The sequence below is a fragment of the Corapipo altera genome, unplaced genomic scaffold (assembly GCF_003945725.1).
Source record: "Corapipo altera isolate COAL_440 unplaced genomic scaffold, ASM394572v1 24, whole genome shotgun sequence".
In the NCBI taxonomy this organism is placed as follows: domain Eukaryota; kingdom Metazoa; phylum Chordata; class Aves; order Passeriformes; family Pipridae; genus Corapipo; species Corapipo altera.
In genome coordinates, this window is record NW_020884903.1 from 4,301,497 (window position 1) to 4,322,139 (window position 20,643).

At 40.4% G+C, this 20,643-nt stretch overlaps 2 protein-coding genes across 3 annotated transcripts in view; both read left to right on the forward strand.

The window, feature by feature from the left end:
* The first annotated feature begins 756 nt into the window (after window positions 1-756).
* On the forward strand, window positions 757-13,359 carry SEH1L (SEH1 like nucleoporin). Of its 2 annotated transcripts, none has more exons than XM_027650816.1 (9): window positions 757-900; window positions 2,707-2,757; window positions 3,726-3,872; window positions 5,062-5,273; window positions 6,522-6,620; window positions 7,631-7,771; window positions 8,063-8,220; window positions 8,861-9,011; window positions 12,593-13,359. In XM_027650816.1, exons 1-9 carry the CDS (start codon window positions 790-792, stop codon window positions 12,780-12,782), a joined length of 1,260 nt encoding a protein of 419 aa, XP_027506617.1. In that variant the 5' UTR covers window positions 757-789; the 3' UTR covers window positions 12,783-13,359. The 2 variants fall into 2 exon arrangements, with proteins under 2 accessions (XP_027506617.1, XP_027506619.1); XM_027650818.1 differs by having other exon boundaries at window positions 10,946-12,839.
* Window positions 13,360-16,336: 2,977 nt separating this feature from the next.
* The window catches only part of CEP192 (centrosomal protein 192), a 61,412-nt gene continuing 57,105 nt past the window's right edge, over window positions 16,337-20,643 (forward strand). Inside the window, exons 1-4 of the mRNA XM_027650815.1 lie at window positions 16,337-16,382; window positions 16,993-17,229; window positions 18,111-18,233; window positions 19,705-19,859. Coding sequence (XP_027506616.1) covers window positions 17,060-17,229; window positions 18,111-18,233; window positions 19,705-19,859 — 448 coding nt within the window. The 5' untranslated portion in view covers window positions 16,337-16,382; window positions 16,993-17,059. The remainder of the gene's footprint in view (window positions 16,383-16,992; window positions 17,230-18,110; window positions 18,234-19,704; window positions 19,860-20,643) is intronic.

Below are 20,643 nucleotides of genomic sequence, written 5' to 3' on the forward strand. Positions count from 1 at the left end.
ACTTATCTCTTATATACCTCTCCTTGAGAAGCAGGTCTCACGTTCTTTCACACCAGAGGGCTCATCTGACAGCGTCCATTAACACAGTAAATTATTAAAGAATCAATGCAGTCCATCACACACTGCCGCGCTGAAAGTTTGCTTCTTTATTGACCTGTATTGTTACGGCGAGCTCCTGAGCTTTCGGATTCGCTGTTTGAAGGGATTTCCCTCCATAGGGCGCCACACGCACCGGCACTGTTAGCAGAGCCTGCAAGCCCGGGCTGGGAACCACACAGAATCACGGGATCCATTTGGTTGGAAAAGAGCTCTGAGGTCATCGAGTTCAACCTGTGACCGAACACCCCGACGTCAATTAGACCACGGCACTGAGTGCCACGTCCAGTCTTTCCTTAAACACCTCCACGGACGGTGACTCCACCACCTCCCTGGGCAGCCCATTCGAGTGTCTAATCACCCTTTCTGTGAAGAAATTCCTCCAAGCGTCCAACCTAAACCTCCCCTGGAGCAGCTTTGACGCTATATCCTCTCGTCCTGTCGCTACGGGAAGGGCCCTGTCGCGGTGGGTCGCGGCTGGAGGGGGTAGCTTCCCGCGGAGGGCCGCCCTGCCCCGACCCGTGATAACCCCACTGCGTCCCAGCCCCCTCCCGTCCCTTCCCCGCCTTGCCCCGGGGGGGTCGGGCAGGAGTGCGCAAGCGCGGGCCCGCCCCCCCCCGGGCGCGGCGGGCGCCGGCGGCTGCGCGCGCGGGCGTGTCCCCGCCCTCCGCCCCGCGTGGCGGCCGCGCCGGGATGTTCGTGGCGCGCAGCATCGCGGCCGATCACCGCGACCTCATCCACGATGTGTCCTTCGACTTCCACGGCCGCCGCATGGCCACCTGCTCCAGCGACCAGAGCGTCAAGGTCAGCGGGACCCGCCGGGCCTTGTGCCGGCGACGGGGGTGCCGCGGCACCAGCGGTGCACGGCCTACCGGGGAGCCGGCGGGGCCGAGGGGCTGCCGGGGGCTCGTCCCGCGGGGGGCACCGGGACGGTGACGGGCTGTGGGTCCAGGAGGCTGAGGAGGCGGGAGGCACCCGCACATACGGGCACGTGTGTTTGTGTGTTTGTGTGCGCGAACGCCTGTAAACACGGGAACGCCGCTTCCCACCCACGGCTCCACCTAGGAAAACATTCCCGAGCTCTTGTGGCTGCGGCCGTGGCGCTTGTTCTGTTGATTCAACTGAAGATCTGTATTTATTAACATTAAGGGAAGAAACTACTGCTTCATAGTGTAGCGCCGATAATCTGTATTTATTAAGGGAAGAAGATGTTATTTCATAATTAAGTGCCAGTAAGCAAAAGGCTGAAGTTGAAGTGCTCACGTGTGCTCTGGCAGATGAAGGAAACTGTAAAATTTTTTGCATATCTTAATTCCTTTAGAGGAAATAAAGTAACCGTTTATGTTTGTTTAAACGAAAAGTTGACTGCCTTTTCCCTTTTCTGTGCATAGCGAGAAGACAGACAAAAATTCAGGAGTTACAGGGGTTACGCGGTTACGTGGATATTTCTTACTAAGAAATGTAATTAAAGAGCAGTCATGTTTTTCGTTAGATCGGGTGGATGGTTGAGAAAATGTGGGCTTTTTTTTCCGTAGAAAGCTGTGTCACATTTAGATCATACTTAAAAACAAGCGAGCAGCCCCTTCTCCATCAGCACAGCTTAAAAAGCAAATAACCAACCACAACAACAAAATAGTCCCCCCCCAAAGTAAGCCAAAACCATGTAAGTCTTTGGTTTGGACTGACTACCTAGAACTTGCAGCCTAAAAAGGATATTGTTAAGAAGGATGCCAAGAGGTAGGTAGAGTGCAGTGACTATGTTCTTCAGCATTGTAATGTTACTTTCCAGTCATAACTGAATCCTTTATGAGATGGTCTTCAGAAGTTTTACTCTATCCAGAGTTTTACAGCACTTGTATGTGGCGTGGCTCTTGTTCTCATTATGTGGGCCCTGTGGAATAGGAGTTGGGGAAAAGTTACAGAGTTGGGCTCCAGTACAGCTTTAAAGTGAACGAGTGTCAAACAGGAGTGGATGGCAGACTTCTAGAGGTGTCTTTCATTTGTTTATGTTCATGACTTCCTTCATAATTTTTCAATAAAAAAGTCATAAACGTGATGAAGATGTATGGGAAATCAAGAGAGGGGAAGGTTCAGCACGTGGTTATAAATCAAGGCAGAAATATTAGAAAGAGAAACAAATCTGTTCTCCCACTACCTTGATTTCTTTTTGCTGTCCTGCTCTGTCTTTGGGATGGGTGCTGGGTGCTGCATTAGGGTTTTGCAGCCAGAGCTGAGCACCAGAGGACAGTCAAGGCTCTAGAGCGAAACTGAGTAGTGTACTTTTGGAACAGTGAATGAAGTATGGGAATGGCAATAATTTCTCTTCCATGTAAATTACTTTTTTTAAAGATAGGTGTCATACAATAGTGGATTTTGCAGGTGATGCCTCTTCTCCTGACCTGTAGTAGGGATATTTTCAAGGGTGAGTGAAGTGCAGTTGTGTACTGAGCCAAGTACAGTTTTCCAGATGAAAACGTCTAGTGGTATGCATGTATATTCTTATTTATATTTTTTGATGTGTATATATATATATGTATGGCTGTGTTTTTAAGGTACTATTTAGTAAGCTTTATTTGCAAATTGTATGATTGTGTTTTGATTTCTCAATAGGTCTGGGACAAAAGTGAAAATGGGGATTGGCATTGCACTGCCAGCTGGAAGGTTTGTATTTATAAAAGTTACACAGACATAACCATAATTTATCCTTTGTTTTTGAAGAAACATGCTTCATTTCTGCTGACTTATATAGTAGAAATAATTTTGGTTTTTTGTAGATTCTGTATGTTTTACATGAAATACTTTTTCTCTGCTTTTATAAAACATCTGTAATGCCTCTCATTTAAAGCAGAGGCTAACATGCAATCTTCTGTACTTAGTTATGTTGTCAGACTTTGGTATCAGTAAACATAACAGTAACTGGTTTAGGGAGTTGAAAAACAGTACCTTTGTTTTTAATTGAATATTCTCCTTTTTGCATATAGTAAGACTTAAAAAAAAAAGGGAAAAAATAAAAAGGAAGAGGTCTGGCTGTTAAATGTTACAGCATCTAACCTCTGGGTTTTTTTCCTCCAAAACCTTTCTGAGAACTCATATAGAGACTCTGCTTCATCTGGATAATTAGTGCATTCAGCTTCTGAATTGTCCTTAAATTTGTATTTATTAGGACCACAATGCATTCATACCTGTAAATGGAAATGCAAGTGAAGCATTTGAATTCCCCTTCTCTAAGAAAAGAAGGTTGAAGAGGTAGAAAGAGGAGCTTCATATTAAAAAGAAGATAAGCAATGCTCTACATATGCTTTTGAAAAGTATAGGCAAGCTAGAACTAAGCATGATAATGGCTGAAAATTGACCGAAAACAAAGCACAACTTTTTGCGTCAAGGCAGAATCTTAGTTTGGAACTTAAAGTAGTAATAAATAATGTTTTGGAAAACACTTGTAATAATTGCCTTTTAAACACTTATTAATAGCAACCAAACCTTACAGTGGTAGTTGAAATGCAACAGCTGCTGTGTAACTTGGTATAAAAGAACAGAGCTTTCAAAGGAATAGGAATTCCCTTCTGCAGAAGCTCATAAAAATATTTAGTCTGTTGGACTAATGCTTAAGTTTTGTTGTTCTCTTGCAGACCCACAGTGGATCTGTGTGGCGTGTGACATGGGCACATCCTGAATTTGGGCAGGTCTTGGTTTCCTGCTCTTTTGATAGAACAGCAGCTGTATGGGAAGAAATTGTGGGAGAGTCAAATGATAAACTCCGAGGACAGAGTCACTGGGTGAGACTTGAGTTTTTTTCTGTTAATATAAAGTGTTCCTGATTTTGCCTATGTTTTGTTCATTTGTGGCAATACTCCAATATAAAGTAAGTATTTTTACAACATTTGGGGAAAACAGCTAAATGGCAACATTCAGGCCACTCACTGTCACTGTTATTGGTGTTTCATAATAAGGTGTTCCCTGGCAAACAACTTGCAAACCTGAATTTCCATCTACAGTAGAATTTAAGTTCTTAAACAAGAGCTCATTCAAAACTGTCTCATGCTGGTCTTTTTCGTCTTTCAAACAATAGATCAGGGTTCTTTTGGGAAATAAAAAATTTTGCTCAGAAGTAGATTTTCAGGATAGCATTTCATCATGGGAATTTTAGATCTAAACAGACTATTTTCCAGCTATGCTTTATGTGTAGTACTATTCCTGCCTCTAATGTTTTATTTTAAGTTGCTAAAATACCTGAAGTTTTCTACTTTCTACTAAAGTTTTCTAATGTTAAAATACATGTTGTAAGAAGCTGGATTGTCAAGACTGTTGGCACCCAGTGGATTATGGAAGTTCACTTCTGTGTGCAGTTGTGATCATGGTTTTCTGCTCAAACCAGGCTCAGCAGGCTCTCTTGGCAGGAGAGGAAATTACTTGAAAAAGAAATGTTTACAATTTTTTCCTCTTTAGCTGTTCATCCTATCCAATGCCTGCTGCATTTACCTGTTCCCTTATCAGAAGCTCTTATTTCGGTGCTTCAGTGAGAAAATGCTTCATGATAAACTTCAACAGTGCTGAATTTAGAAAGTGGTGTCCTTAGACAGGGCAGTTAATGTTGTCACCAGTATGAATGAAGAGGATAGTTTGAAACTGCCTCTGGCCAGTACTTTTTTGTTTTGTGCTTATGTTACATGGTGATGCTTTTTTCTTATCCTGAAGAGCATAATCTAAACAATTCTTTTTGATATCAGAAGTTTGATATCACAGTGAGGTATCTCTTGATGCTTGAATTTGCATCACTGTAATGATGATCTGTCATTTCTCCAATTTGTTGGTGAACAAAGATTTTTTTTTTAGAAGTTTTTGATGGAAGATGTTAGTGATCCTATGAAATGATGTTGTCAGACTTTGTTTAGCTTTCCTTAGGGAATAAATTTTTGATGGAAATTTCTAGCATTTCTCTGAAGAATCTCTGCCTTTTCTTTGCAGGTCAAGAGGACCACTCTAGTGGACAGTAGGACATCTGTTACAGATGTGAAGTTTGCTCCCAAGCATATGGGTCTTATGTTAGCAACCTGTTCAGCAGATGGAGTTGTAAGGATTTATGAAGCTCCAGATGTGATGAATCTCAGTCAGTGGTCACTGCAGCATGAAATTTCATGTAAGCTAAGCTGCAGTTGTATTTCTTGGAATCCTTCAAGGTATGTTATGAAAACTATAGGTTTTGCTTTATAACTGCTTAAGCAGAGGAATGAGTTCTGAATTTTTGTGGAATAAATCCTGTGGAGAAGATTTGGGTACATCTGAAACTTTCTGCTGAAATTTCTTTTAATAAAGCAAGTTTGGGAGAGCCAGAGAAGTGTTACAAAAAATCCTCCTGTGCTCTGTGAGGAAATATTCCCAGTTTAATTATTTTCAACAAGTAGCAACCTAAAAAGCTACAGAGTGCTTTTTATTTATCCCATAAAACTTTACTGGGGTTTTGATAAAAGAAAGTGTAAAGGAACAATTCCTGTGTTTTTCTTCTTTCATTTAGAATGGTGTTGCAATAGATAATAATTCTGAAAACTCCAAGAAGCACATGAACCCTTGCCAGTGCAGCAGAGTAAAAGGAGCCACAAGAGTCTTGCTAGCACAAATATGAAGCCCAAGAGTTGTTCTTTTAGTTCTGTCCTCAGGGGCTCAATGATGTACTTAACCTTCTTGAACTGGACAGAATCAGAGGGGAGTCCAGTGGGGTGGTCCCTATCCAAAAGAACACTTGCATGCAGAGGTTCTCCTTTGCTTCCCGTCTCATATCCTCCCCCAGCAATAACAGGAGGGGAAAAACAATTCAAGGCTGAACTACTTTGGATTCTGTTTGTCCAGAAGCACTTAATTGCTTCCCCTGTAGACATAGTGTTGTGTCCTGGTGATCCAGTTATTCTTCTATTCATTAGTAGTAGTCTGTGCTGGAGGTTCAGAGTACATACAGGTTTTCACTTTAGTGCGTGGAATAGGGTTAAAAGTTGATTTAAAAACTATAGTTCATATACATTTAGCTTGTGTAAGCTGTCTTCCAAAACCTGAACAAAATAACACTAATCAGTCATTAAAAGCACTGCAAAGAGTGCAGATTCTGCCATGAAACTTGTGGCAAATACTAGACTGCACCATGAATATATGAAATCAACCTTACTCTCTGGGAACATCATCTTGATAATGTTCCAAATAATGTTTCCTAATCATTTCACCATAGTGAATGTATAAAGTGGGCTTTTAAAACATCAGAGTGGAGATACTGGTAACTATGAATAGCGCTTAACTTCTTTCCTTGTGATGTTTTCCCTTGTCATATTTTTTTGTTATTGTTTTGGGGGTTTTTTATAGTGTTTTAAATTTAAAAACTGCTTGGTGAACTTTCTGTGGAATCATTTGTGAATTTAACAGTATTTGTTTTTGTGTTTTAGCTCTCGAGCACATTCTCCAATGATAGCTGTAGGAAGTGATGACAACAGTCCAAATATATTGGCAAAGGTTCAAATTTATGAATATAACGAAAATACCAGGTATGCTAAATGACAATGTGTAGCATTTGTTGGATCATAAAGTAGTTTATAATATATGGTCTTTTATTTCTGTCACTAGATGTGAAGTAGTAAATGATAATAGCTTAATTTTGTCTATGAGCCATTGGATGGGAAAAAAGAGGAAGATATTGATAATTTTATTCCATGCAGCTGAAGAAATGCCACTGTTCTTACCAGAATTTTAAAGGAAGAATTGTTTCGCTGTCTCCTAATTTATATTCTTAATTTTGCATGTGGATTTAAGAGGACAAAGTTGAGATTTGAATTGTGTTGCATGAGGCACTGTTTTGTTCAAAGACACCTTAAAATGATTTTAAAGGCATGATTATAATAACAGAAAGTCCTGTGAATTTCTAATGTTCTGTGAAAGTTCACACAGTCAAGAGTTCACAGAACCAGAAAAGGCCAGGAAGTGTGTGCACCATCACTTCAGTTAAATAACAGAGAAATTGTGTTTGATTCAGAGTGATTGGTGTGGGAAAAGAGCCGGGGTGTTTTGTGGATTTATGCCTGCCTTCAGACAATGCTCTCCATGCATTAACAATAAAGACAAGTTGCTATAACTTACCTGATGGTAAATAAAAAAATGGGATACGTGTTTATCATACAGCAGAGGAGGCAGGTAGCCGCCTGCTTACAACAGAAAATGTAGTAAGTTGCTGAGATGCAAATTCCCTTTAGATTTGTGAATGGAAGAATCTTTTTATTTCTCTTTTCCAACTGTGGACAAAATGTTCTTTGTACTGGAGTCCTTCCTTTGTTGTATGATTTAGCATACTGGTTTTAGTGGTTACTGTATCTGATGTATTCCATTTCTGAAGAAATCAGCTTGAAATTATTACTTACAATTTATTTTAAGAAAATACTTTTGTTTTTGCAAGTCTTATGTATACTTAACACTTTTTCCTTGTTCCCCTGTGTCTGGTTTATATAACCTGCATCACTGGCAGTTTTGATGGCATTAAAAGTTATTTTCCTATGCTGTACAGAAAATATGCAAAAGCAGAAGCTTTGATGACAGTCACAGATCCTGTACATGATATTGCATTTGCTCCAAATCTGGGAAGATCCTTCCATATCTTGGCTGTAGCAACCAAAGATGTACGAATTTTCACGCTAAAACCTCTAAGGTGAGCTTAAGAGGAAGATGTGATATTATGGTTTTATTTTAGTAGTTTAGTAGTATCTATGAAGGAACAGTAGTAACTTAATGTACGCAGGATTTTTTTTAGCAGCCTGATTTTTAAGATGACAAGGTTGTGAGCAAGTCTGTAATTTTTGTCTAAATACCCTCTTAGCACTCCTCATCTAGTAACAGTTGTATAAACTGCTTGAAAGATGTATCCTCGCTTTCTGTCATCATGTTCAAACCCAGACCTTTGAACAGGTGTGTGCAGAACTATCACTTTTCTCTTAAACAGGAAAGAATTGACTTCATCGGGAGGATTAACAAAATTTGAAATTCATATTGTGGCACAGTTTGATAATCACAACTCCCAGGTGTGGCGAGTGAGCTGGAATATTACAGGCACAGTGCTTGCCTCCTCTGGTGATGATGGCTGTGTTAGGCTCTGGAAGGGTAAGGTTGACATATATTATATTAACTTTGTAGTATGCTGGATATACTGGAGAAATTTTACTCAAAACATAATTTTGGAGGGAAAGTTCATTTTAGATTTGTGAATTTTTTTATATTTGTGTTTACATTTCAGAAAAAGAAATAACTTTCTGTGCTGGAACACTTGCATGATTTAGGCTGTTGCAAGTAGTTGTTCCTGTACCCTGAAATTGTTTCACCAGACTAGAGCTATATAAAATTTTAATTTTACGAAGTAACATATGTACTGCATTACTGTCTTTTTCTGATGCTAAACCCAGAAAATGTCACAATGTTCAGGCAAACTGGCTTTTTTTTCAGTTTACATTTCCAAAAGCAACAGCAAAAACACAAAACCAAAAAAAACCACACCACTGCTAGTTTCCTTATACATTCGCATTTGTTTCTCAGAATTTTAGTAGTGGAAACTGAGTTTTAAGCTGTGGATAGGCAAAAAGTGTCAGACAGCTAAAGGGCCAGATCCTCAGCTATTTGGAATTTATATTTTGGCATTGAAGTTCCATTCTGATTCACACCAGGTGTATGGTAGTTGAAACATATTTGTAGGGAATGCTGAGCTTCAGAAGAGAAACTAACAGTTTTTATATATCTATATTTGCAGCTAATTACATGGACAACTGGAAGTGTACTGGTATTCTGAAAGGTAATGGGAGTCCGGTGAATGGTAGTTCTCAGCAGGGAATTTTTAATGCCTCTCTAGGTTCAGCCAATACAAGTCTACAGAATTCACTAAATGGATCATCTGCCAGCAGGTAGGTTAATTAGTAGGGAGACTGAGTTTCAGTAAATGGTCTCTTCTCTGAATCTTCTTAATTTCACTTAGCTTTCATGTTTGTTTTACATTTTTTCAAAGTGCAATACTTCTGCAGGCTTTTCTGATTTTGCTTTTTGGTGGTGTCTTGCTGTGCCATTGTTAAGGGGAAAATGAACAAAACCGTAAGCTGCACTGAATCAGAATGTGTAAATAAGCAATGTAAACAACTATTTTCACTTCTAGTCTTTTCACATTATTAAAAACAGCATTTCTGAAATAGTTTCAAAGAAGAAGCTTCATCATAATTGCTGTATAACTGCCCTTTTGCTTTAGATTCATGTTTAAAAGTGAAGCAAAAATACTGGCAACAAACTCTGTTTTTCACTGGGGTAATGTAGCAGAAGGGAAGGAGGAAAAGCTACTTCATAATGTATGGTTTCAACAGTCAAATACTAGTGTTAGTTTACTTGCTTTTTGCAGGTGTAGCATCAATTTTGTGGGTTTTTTTAATCTTCCTTATATGGCATTTGTATTGCAGATAATTTGTTTTAATCTCTGTTAGGTTTTTATTCTGTAATAATTGCTGTTTAGTAGGTAAATTTAACTGCCTCTTCTGAAAAAGAAACATTTAAATTTGTGCACACCGAAATGTAGAAATACACTGAGCCCCTCCTCTGCATGGCGGAGTCTGTACAATCAGCTTTACAGGACTGTAAATCTTATGTAAGGACTAGATGTGGCCAAATTCTGTAGCTGCAGTTTCCAAGTTTTGTGGCCACCTTTATTTTTTTTCTATTGCCTTGGCATATCTTCCATTTCCATCCATGTGCAGCTACTCATGTGGCTTTCTTTCGGTTTAAAGTGCTGATCAGTAAAGTTTGCTTTTGGAGAGCAGCACTGTGTCATCATTCCCTCGCCTCTCCTTCCCTTTCAGCAATCAATCCTGAACGCCAGTTCTGGCTTCCAGATCCCTAGCTGTGTTGAGCAGAGGAGGGCTTTCACATTTTCCTCACAAGATAAATGGGACAGCAAGGGGTGGTAATGGTCCCACAAAAAAGGGCATCAGAATCATATTGGTCATCTGGTTCCATGTTCTACTTACAGTGTAGCAAAAAAATGCTGAAATACAGCCCTATCTTGGGAATAGTATATTCAGAGCTGTGTAACTCTTTGTTTGGGCTCCTGTGGGGAACTACAGGCTATTTTATACTTGTTTTGCATAGGGTGTGGTTTCACAATCTCCTTATCTAAAGCGTGCTGCCAGCAAGGCTGTCCTTCCCTACCCCACCCCTTTGGTGGTGGTTCTCCTGTCCCTGAAGTTGGTAGTAAGCCATTGTGAATCTGGAACTTCTAGCATTATTTTTAGACTCCCTCGATTGCTTTGCATTTTGGAGGGCTTTTTGTTTTGTTTTTTAATAAATTATTTTTGCCTCCAATTTGTAACAAAACGTTAATTCCAAAATTATGCCATTGGCTGTGGAATTCCCAAACATATGGTGTCTTGTCCTAGGATTGAGCCTTACTATAAAAAATATATGCCTTAACTCCACGTTTTTCTCTGTATTAACACTGCCTTGAATTGCGTGAGCACAGTTGTTAACTTCTGTATTAGTGTTAAGACGCTGATAAAGATTGATGTATTGACATTGAATAGGTATCTTACACATAATTTATTTTGTCTGTGACTGTACATGCTGTTTCAGTGTCTATACATTTAAACACTTAAACCAGCTAAAGAATATGCAGATCTGAAAAAGTTTGTAAACGCACGATCACCGCACTGGATTTGTACTCAAAATTAAGTTTCAGAACAGGTGATGTAGATTGTTGTGAAATAAATCAGTAGGGCTATATTGTTATGTTGATGTAATTGCGTGTCTAGATTTATGATACAATTTCCATTCTCCATTTGTATTATGTCCTTTTTAACAGAAAGCAGAGCTGATACCAAGCTAACTGGAGTAACTTTGGTGTTTTGCTGCTTGTTGCATGCACACAGGAATGGAAAACGAACTCCTTTTTCCCCTCCCCAACGCCGTTTGACCTCTCCCAAGACACCAGCAGCCTGCTAACTACTAAATGCTGTTCAAAAAGCCTTTTTAAAACACGTTGTGTACACTTTTTTGTACTAGCCTGCACAGTTTGATACTATTGGAACTCCTGATAGAAAAATATTTGGAGAGGCTTCTTGTTTGGAAAAAACCCCATAAACAACCCACCCAAACCCCAAAACTTTCATCAGAACGTATTATATGAAAGCTTGTCAAATTAAAAGACTAGTTCATGATTAAAAATGAGAATTTTTGTCCTTGATTGGGATGGGAGGAGGGAAATGACCATTATAATAACTTCCATTAAAATTGTTTTGAGAACCAATTTGTTTTGCATTTCATAGCGTTCAGCATTTGATTAAGATTCCTAAACATTACAAGGTTGTAACTGCTTTGTAATATATGAAACTGTTAGTTTAAAAGGAATAAGAAAACTGTTTTGACAATTGTACAGATGGTAGCTATCAGTAGTTTGGGTATTGCTTCATTTATATCCTTTAGTATGACTTCAAATAAATGTTTTATGAGTACTGTCATACTTTTGTCATCATAAGAGAAGTACTTTTTCTGATATGTATTTGTACATTCCTGTGATAATAGTTCCATGGAGTACCTAAAATTCTCTAAACATAGTATCCTTAAAAAATGCAAACACTTTAGCCATATAAAGGTGGAAACCAAAATGCAGCTTGTTGTGAATTGTCCCTTAATTTCATTAATTAGTTTAAGAGCTGTTCCTTTCTGTCAGTCCACAGAACTGTAAACAAGAGAGAAAACATCTGTAGGTATCTAATATAATTATGCTAAAATGCACAAGTGTTACGGGTAAGTTCTAATAAAAACAGCAGCAAAATGACGTGAAGTGGCATAATTCCGAATCTTGCGCTCACCAGGAATCTTAAATTTACTCTGAGGATTCTGCAGCAATATGTAAATACATACAAAGGCTGTATTTCACTGAAAATAGTTATTCTCTATAAATGTGTATTAATGTAAAAACAATGGTGTTTTTACGTCTATTCTAGAAATGCTGTGAAGTTACTCTGAATTAGATGCATATGCAGAAAATGTACTTTGATAATATTTAATGTATATTTTGTGTCACAAATGAAGCGTTACTGAAGGCTGTTAACAAATCACACAAATTCTGGGAGAAAGAAAACCTGTTAATAGCTGTACCACACCATCTTTTTCATTTCCAAAGCAATCCATTCTTTTGTAAAAATGTATACTAGAACTATGACTATGGTATTCTTTTCTATGAATTTCAGTGGAACAGACTGTATTATTTTGCTTTAAAGAACAATTTCCAGATTTGTCTTGTTTTGAATTACAAGCCTTGATTTCTGCTATTATGTTCTATTGGTTTTGGCATGGATATACTAAAGCCTTTTTTTTTTTCCAGCATGTCTTTTCTCCCCTTTGGTTCTCCTTGTATTTACTACCTTTCTCTTTTTTTCTTGTTTTGTTTTTTTGTTTTGGTTTGGTTTTTTGTTTTGGTGTTTTGTTCCTTTCTTAATTGTTTCAGGTATTTCTTTCCCCCTCTGGATTCCCCACGGGCTGGATCGAGATGGTCCAGTCATGCCCAGCTCCTTCCTCCTCCTCCTCTGATAGAGCAATCTTGCGATGCTGACACTGCCAACCTCCAGTATCCTCACCCTCGCAGACGATGTGTATCTCGGCCTCTTAATCTATTACCTGAGAATGAAGGGGTTTAACATGTTACTTTAAATAAACTCTGAAGGGCCTTATTCTGGTGTTTGTGAATGCTTCCATTTCTGGCTGCCTTTGTATTCTTTCTCTTGTACAGAAGATTTTCAAAAATTTGGGAAATTCGTGCATGTTTTGCAGAACAAACAACAAGATTTAGAACCTGTTACTTGTGTATCAAAGGAACATTTTAATTTGTACCCTTTGAACTATGGCAACACATACAAACAGTATTAGCCATGAGCTATTTATGGAGTGGCTGCCTTCAATGTGCCTGTCCTTTTTTCTTTTTTTTTTCTTTTTTTTTTTCTTTTATGAAATCAGTTCAGTACGGCTTTAATTTTTTCTTTTTGTATACTGCACTGACATGTGAAACACATTCTCAAAATTAAATGTGCATTCAAGAAATTGTTGAGAAAAGTTGATACTGGATCAGCTCATAAAAGAAACAAAACCATTCCTGTGTATACTGCAGCTAAATAATTTGGCGCGTTTGGTTTTACTTTAGAATTTTCCATCTTGCTGTATAAATATTTAAATTTTATAATTGTGTTTGACTAATAAACTTGTTCTGAAAGATCTGTATTTGTACAGTTTTCCTTGTAATAGGCTTTTTTTTTTTTATATGTTCCTGATGAAGGAGGGTTTTGGATTCAGGTGTCCATTCTCCTAGCTCTGCTTTTGTGCTGTCATGTGCCATTCCAGATGTGCAGCTGCATATTACATGTGTCTGCCACAGAATGTGCTCCAACTTTTCTAATGGACGTGCTGAAGGTTTGTGGAGACTGCTAGAGCTGTTGGGTTTCACATTATCTCATAATTCTTTTTCAGTGACTGAATTAATCACTTAGGACTTTTTGAAGAAGGAGTGCTGACTTAAAAGATGTGTTCCAAAACAGGGACATTGTTGCTGTGTACCTGCATGTTGGCATTGACTCAGACGTTGGTGCAAGACAGGTGGGAGGGTAACTCTGGACAAAAAGAATGTGGTAGTTCTAGGGAGTAGCATTACTGTACAGGATATAATTGCTAAGCTTGTTTGGCAGATCTCGGGGGAGGAAGGAAAAAGGAGGCTTCTGTGCAGCAGAAATCCAAAGTGTAATAGTGTATTTCAATGTGCTTCAGAATGGGTTTATGATATTTCCTGGAGTAGAGCACTAATATAAGGTAATGGAGAGGGCAGCCTGCATCCTTCCAAAGTGACAGCAAGTTCCTGTGAGTTTTACTTGTATTCTGAAAACTTTATTTGTTCAGATGCACCACATCTGTTTCCTTATTTTTCTCTGAGGAGCCTAGTCTCAATTTACTAAAAAACCACGAGGTACACTGGTGTTGAGGGGTGGTTGCTGACGGTGTGTGAAGGGAGGCTGCTGATACTTTCCAGCCAGCAGGAACAGAACTGTGGAAGAAAAAAGTTCTATACCTTTTTACCAGAAAAAGTTAACACTTATAAAACTGTGCCATACTTCGTAAACAACAGAAATGCTACACGATTAGAAAATAAAGTTTAAATGGGGGGTGGGAAGTAACTATTCCTCTGGGAGAGAATGAATAATTAAAAAGAAAAACAACAAACCTATCAAAACTATTATACTGGGATTCATTCCTAACAACTGTTAGGAACAAAGTGTTTCTGGGTATGCCAGCAGCAGAATGTACTTTTGAAGGTTTAAGCCACTTGCAGAATTTCTGTCTTAACCCTTTAAAAGATCACAGAATATCCAGTGATAGTAATAAATGACAATTTTTTTGCAGCTTTTGCGCATTTTTGCAGCTTCTAGTGCATTTGTTTACAGTTTAGTCAGCATGGTCACATTATTTTCCTCTGTGATGAGCACATATGGTCAGATATCCTAGTTCCATTCATAATTCTTACTAATGGAAACATGCTATTACAGTTGCAGTGCACACAAGTCATGTTAGGATATACTGCCCAAGTACTTTGACCTCAACAAATGAACTCAGGTGCTGTTTTTGTGGCTCATCCCTGCCTTTCCCCCAGCCTGCTATTTTGTACTGACCTCTCTCCAAACCTGGGCCCTTCAGTCCCTGTCTTTGGCTGTCCACCTCCTCTTCCTCAAACTCATGCTTCCCTCTTTATTCGTCTGTGTTGCCTCCTTGACTCAAAACTTTGAACTGTGCTTTTGTGCAGTATCTGGGCCCTTGGGCATAAGCAGCAGAACCCCTAGAAGGGAAGGCGATAATAGAAGGGCTTAGGAAGGGATGATTACAGCAGGTAGTTGCGATATTTTAAATGTATACAGCACTTTGTAAGGCTTCTGTCCCTTTTCTTCTGAAAGAAGATACACATTATCCCTTATACTCTTTCTAGATCACAGAAAGAGCACCAGATATGCTTGGACCACATCTCAGCTTGAACTTCTAGGACTAGAAGTTTTTGGGTCTTGTAGTAGCCTTTAGGCTTTGGGGTGTTTTTCTTTTCATGTGGTGGTTTTGCTTTTGTTGTTTGGTTTTGTTTTGAATGTATTTGAACACAGTATGAACTTCTGATGATGTTGAATGTGTGGTTTTTGCCCTCTCCATATCAGGAATGCAGCTGTAGAAGTGCACTGTAAAAATGTCCTGGATAACACTGAATTTTATGTAGATTTGTTGTTGTCACACACACACATACACACTTTGGAAGGCACCTCCTGCCTTCTCATCCTCTGCTTAAAAATCCCATTATATTTACACTTCAAGATGGAAATGAAGTTTTCCATGTACTGTATATAAACTGAACCACAACAGGTTCCACCTCAACGGGAGAAATAACTTGTTTACGTTGAGGGTGGCAGAGCACTGGAACAGGCTGCCCAGGGAGGTCATGGAGTCTCCCTCTCTGGAGACATTCAAAACCCACCTGGACGCGTTCCTGCTCCAGGTGACCCTGCCTTGTTAGGGGGGTTGGACCAGATGATCTCCAGAGGTCCCTTCCAACCCTAACGATTCTGTTGATCAGCTTCATCTAAGTGATTCACGTGGCAAAAACGGGACATATAAACAGTGAGGAACATAAACAACGTCTGTCTTATAAAGAAACAAAAGTAATACAAATTAATCCGACTGAAGCTTTTTTTTTTTTCCGTTTTGGGCGGCTGTGCCCTGGGCGAGACAGCCGGGCCAGCTGGGCTGGTCCTACTCAGACATCCCGGGTGGGATGCTCAGCGGCCTTTTCCATGGAAGACCCCGAGCTACTCGCCGGTACCGGGATCCAAGCCTGGCCGGCCTGAAAGCAAATACCGGAAACAAACCAAACCGATGTCATTATCTCACTCCCAAAACCCCCCCCAGCGTCCATTATGCCGGGAAACATCCCGCCCTTCCCGCTTCCCGCCTAACGGACGCCAGAACGCGGCCGGGGGGGGCGGGGCTGGGCGGTGCCGCGCGCCCTCCGCCCAATCAGCATCTCCGCCGTCCCTCCCCCAAGCTGCTCCCCCGCGGCCGTGTCCCGTCACCGGCCAATCGCGGGCGCTGTTCGGGGCTCTCCCATTGGCCGGGCGGGAGGGAGGGAGAGCGGGACCAGGAAGGTGCGGGAGGTGCGCACGCGCCCCTGGCGCTGGCAGGGGGCCGGTCCCGGTCCCGCGGTGGTTCCCGCGTCGCGCCCGGTGAGCGGGTGGCGGTGCCCGCCCGGCCTGCGGGGGCGCTGCGGCGGCGGCGCGGAGCGGGGCGGGGCCCGGGTTTTGGCGGTCGGTCCGTCCGCGGGCGCTCCCGCTCCTTCGGGGAGAGCGGCGGCGGGGGGACCCTTGGGAGGGCAGAGCCCACCAACCCCTTCCTGTTTCGGGTATAAGGGGGTCGCCGGCTCCCAGCTCCGGCCTGCGCGGCGGCGCGTTTGCCGGTGAGCAGCCGGAGCCCTCCCACCGCTCCCGGGCCGAGCGGCGGCCCCGGGGGGACACACGGGGGTTGTGTCGCCTTAGGTGCTCCCTGCCGGGGCCAGGGAAGCAGGAAGGCTCTGCCTGCCTCGGTCCGGGCGGCTTTGCAGCCTAAATATAGGCTGGCACATGTCGCGGCGCCGGCTTTCTGCAGCTCGCGGGAGCGCTGCTCTTTTCTGGCAGCCCAGGAAAGCTATAAAACAAAGTCTTGGCGGGAGAGGGTCGGGAATGATTCCTAAGCACGTTTGTGGATGAAGCGGGGCGATTACCAAAGAACATCGGCTGTGAGGTGTGAGTAAAGCGTGTTGGCTTGTGTAACTCTGTGTCCGTGTTGCTCCCGCTGCAGATGCTGCCGGGCCGGGGCTGATGGTGTGGCCAGGCCGAGTGCTGCTGTTCTGAGCAGCCTGTGCAGAATGATGGAAGACTTCAGGAATATCGCCGACGAGACGCTCCCGAGCTTCTTGGGCTATTCCTTGAACAGCAGCGCGAGTGTCGCCTTTGAGAATGTCACTGTCGCCTCAAACCCGGGATTACCTGTGGCGGCCTCCACTGTTGCCAGGAGCCAAAAGGAGTGTGACAACAGGTGAGACTGCTGGTAAATGCCACTCAGCAGGGTAAAATCCGTTTGAGCCATTTGAAACGTTTAGCTTTTTAAAGGAAAAAAAATCTTTTTACGGATTATTTGGTAGCTGATAAAACTATTTACTAATCAGTCGCACAGTAATTGGGAAATGTTGGTTTGTCTGTATTACCAGTGAAAAATCTGCATCAAACTAATGCCTAATAAAGTAGTTAAAATTTATTGAAATTACCCTTTAAAAGAGTAATTTCATTTTTAGACTGATAACAATCAAGTTTCTTTTAAGTCAACTCTTCTTAATATAGTCAAGTTTGAAGTAATGTAGAGAATAATATATTTTTTACATATGTGTTCTCTTGACTCTGTTAACTGTTCATTGAACTTACCTGAATCTGACTCATTTTAGAAAGGGTAACGTAAGAACTAGAGTTATGGATAAGAATGAAATTCCTAAGCATGAATAATTAATTTAACACAATTTATAATGTTTTGCTCAGCAAGCAGTAGAGCAAAGAGTAAAATTAGAAGCCTTTCTCACTTAACTGCTGTCCTGTGACTAAAGAAGAAGTAAGAGCAGACTTTAATACTCTGTCTTTCCACAACCAAAAGGTGGTTCCAAAAGGGTACCACTAACCATTACAATTATGATGTAGTATTTTTCTAAAGAACTGCAGAAGGCTGGAGGAGATCATTTGGGGTACATATGTGCACCTGTAAATGCAGATTAGCTAGGAAATGCTAAAATATTAGAATAACTTAACTTACAGGAGATAAGTGGACATCAGTATGATTTTTTTTTAAAATACCATTCTTTGGAAAACAGGCACAGCGCATATTAGAATGATTCTGATTCTGATGTGTGTTTTTCCTCCCCAAATTTACAGGCTTTCTGATAACTGTGCATCCTATTTAGATGGAAAGCATTCATCTCCATCAGGATCTTCTCACAGTAGTCAGTCAGGTCCTGAACCAATGCAGGGACTTGCTCTCTGCTTTCCTGATGACATGTAAGTAGATAATTAAAATCTAATTCTGTTCTGAAGTGCAGGTACCAGTGTGTAGAATGTAATTTATATGTACTATAAGCTAGTTATGGACTACTTCAGATGCCTTTTGATGACTATAACTAGAGAGCTCAGCTGTGCATTAGCCTGTTAGCTTACAGTGTTTGACAGACGGGGCAGCTTTTCCTACTAAAAGAGGGATAGTGGCAGGCCACGTGGAATCATCCTGTGCAGTGCTGCCACTTAGCCTTAGCAGCTTTCTGCTGTTTGATTGACTAATTGGGCTTCAGGTACATGACAGGAGTGAGTATTTAGAAGTGATGTTTTCTAAACTGTGAGATTCTGTTTTGCTGTCACACTAATGAAAAATTTCCTAAGCATGAATAATTAATTGACTTATTTGAATCTGGCCTGTATTTACCTAGTTTACTTTACAAATCTGGAATTAAGCTGATCTTTCTGGTTCGCGTCATGTGTTTAAATAATATCTTGCACTGATTTAAATCTGCTCTGAATAAGTATTGTGCAGTTTGCATACAGAAAGGAGCATCAATTTCTATTAAATTTACCTTCCTTGTAGCCTCAATGATTGCTGTTTTGTAGGAAGTAACTAATGTCAGTGATACAATTGAGGGAGTGTTACTAAGCGGTGGAAGCGTTGGAAGGTGTTGCATAGGTTATTCTAACTAAGGTCAAATTTGTTCCTGTTGTTGTGATGGAAACTGCAATGTGTGTCTTTCTCACGGATAAAATTGCAATCTAGGCAGTATGCCCCTATAAAAACAAAGAATATAAGATTTGAGAGGGAGTCAGTGTCTTGATTGTACTGAAGTAAAAAAACCCAAACACCACAGAACATGGAATAGTTGCATGTTAGACTTTCAGAGTTAGTTTCATTTATTTATCTAAAATGTTGAAGCAAAAGTATGGTTCAGTTCACTCAATGTGGAAATTTTAACATATGACATAATTAGCTTATCTGCCTGTGTGGAAGTTCTGTAGAAGCAGAAGTGAAGAATAACATTCCTGCAGAATTAAAAAAGCTGTTACTTAACTACATGTAATTTCAGTAAGTCATGTTCTTTATAATTTAGTCCTTAATTTAATATTACAAAAAGTTTGCTGATACTGTGGACTTGGGAAAATCTTCTCTAAGATTTGGCTTTCAAATGGATCATGGAACTTGCTCAGAGTAGACCCTTTTTACAGAAACGAAAGAGAAGAACAAACAGGTAGAGAGGCATATATTGCATGAAATTTAACTATTTGTTTCACAGTTTAGATTGTGAAACTCAAGTCCTTGTAATCTTGATATTTTTTCCTTTATAGTAAAATGACAGGTCTATAGAATCTCTGCTCTTGGAAACAGCTGACTGAAACGAGGGAGTTGGAGAATTTATCAAATCTTTCTATAGAGAGATGTTGTATACTCATGTTGGTCTGTGTAGCTCACTGATTTTCAATATCTTTTTAGGGACGTTGCCACACAAGTTGTAGAGCCTCAGACAACTTGTGTTAGTTTGAAAGAATCCAACTCAATGTATGGAGAGCAAGATCAGAATGTCACTGAGCATTCAAATCGCAGTCAAGGTACTTCGCGTGAAGTCTTGCCGCCTGAGCGATTGGAAGGTATTAAATTTGGGGAAAAATTTTATACTTATTGTCACTGTAATTAGCTTTTTGTGCTACAGATGTCTTCTCTTGACCCTTTCACTGTTTTATGGCAGAGTATAAACAGGTTCTGAAAAGTAATCTCTTGGATTTGAGCAAACTGAAAACTGAGAAAGCTTGTAGTTGCCATTATGTTCTTGGATTCTTCCTCAAAGTACAAAGCTAGACAGGAAGCTGGTGAAAATAATGTTTGCTGCAGAGTAGCATACTAGAATGCAACTAGTATTCTGACTTAATTCCAGGAACTCTGTGGAAGAAGCGTATGTAACTTGTCCTCTACCCCTTCTGTTTTAGCAGGTGTAAGGCTGTGAGATTGTATTTTAATTAACATATCTTTTCTTGCCCTATTCCAACCTGTAACAGAGGTTTTAACTGCAGCTGTACGATCTGGGAACATACTCTTCTAGTGAGATGATGCATGAAAAAGTGGTTTCAGATACTTGCTGTGAGAACTATAGTTTGTTCGAAGCATGAATAGAGAGAGTAGTGTAAGCAAAAGAATTTTCTGCAACTTATTTTAAAAGCATGGCTATTGATATTAAACTTGTTTGGGGTTTTTGCTAACGCCAGTCCTCTGATTAAATTCTACTTATTCCTTATAATTCAATAAATAGAGTTAGTAAATATATACTTCTAGTCATTACCTTTTCTAAACTTCGAGTATTTGTGAAAGCTTTTTGTGAGGTGAGTATTAGTAATTTTGACAGTGTTGCCGTGGGATTTAGGTGCTGAAAAAAAATCT

What these genes read in the sequence shown, in the direction of transcription:
- SEH1L (XM_027650816.1), top strand. Translation starts at nt 790, where the DNA reads ATGTTCGTGGCGCGCAGCATCGCGGCCGATCACCGCGACCTCATCCAC. An exon ending in CTGTGTTAGGCTCTGGAAGG is followed by an intron (nt 8,221 to 8,860) that starts GTAAGGTTGACA and finishes CTATATTTGCAG; the next exon opens with CTAATTACATGGACAACTGG. An exon ending in AATGGATCATCTGCCAGCAG is followed by an intron (nt 9,012 to 12,592) that starts GTAGGTTAATTA and finishes TAATTGTTTCAG; the next exon opens with GTATTTCTTTCCCCCTCTGG.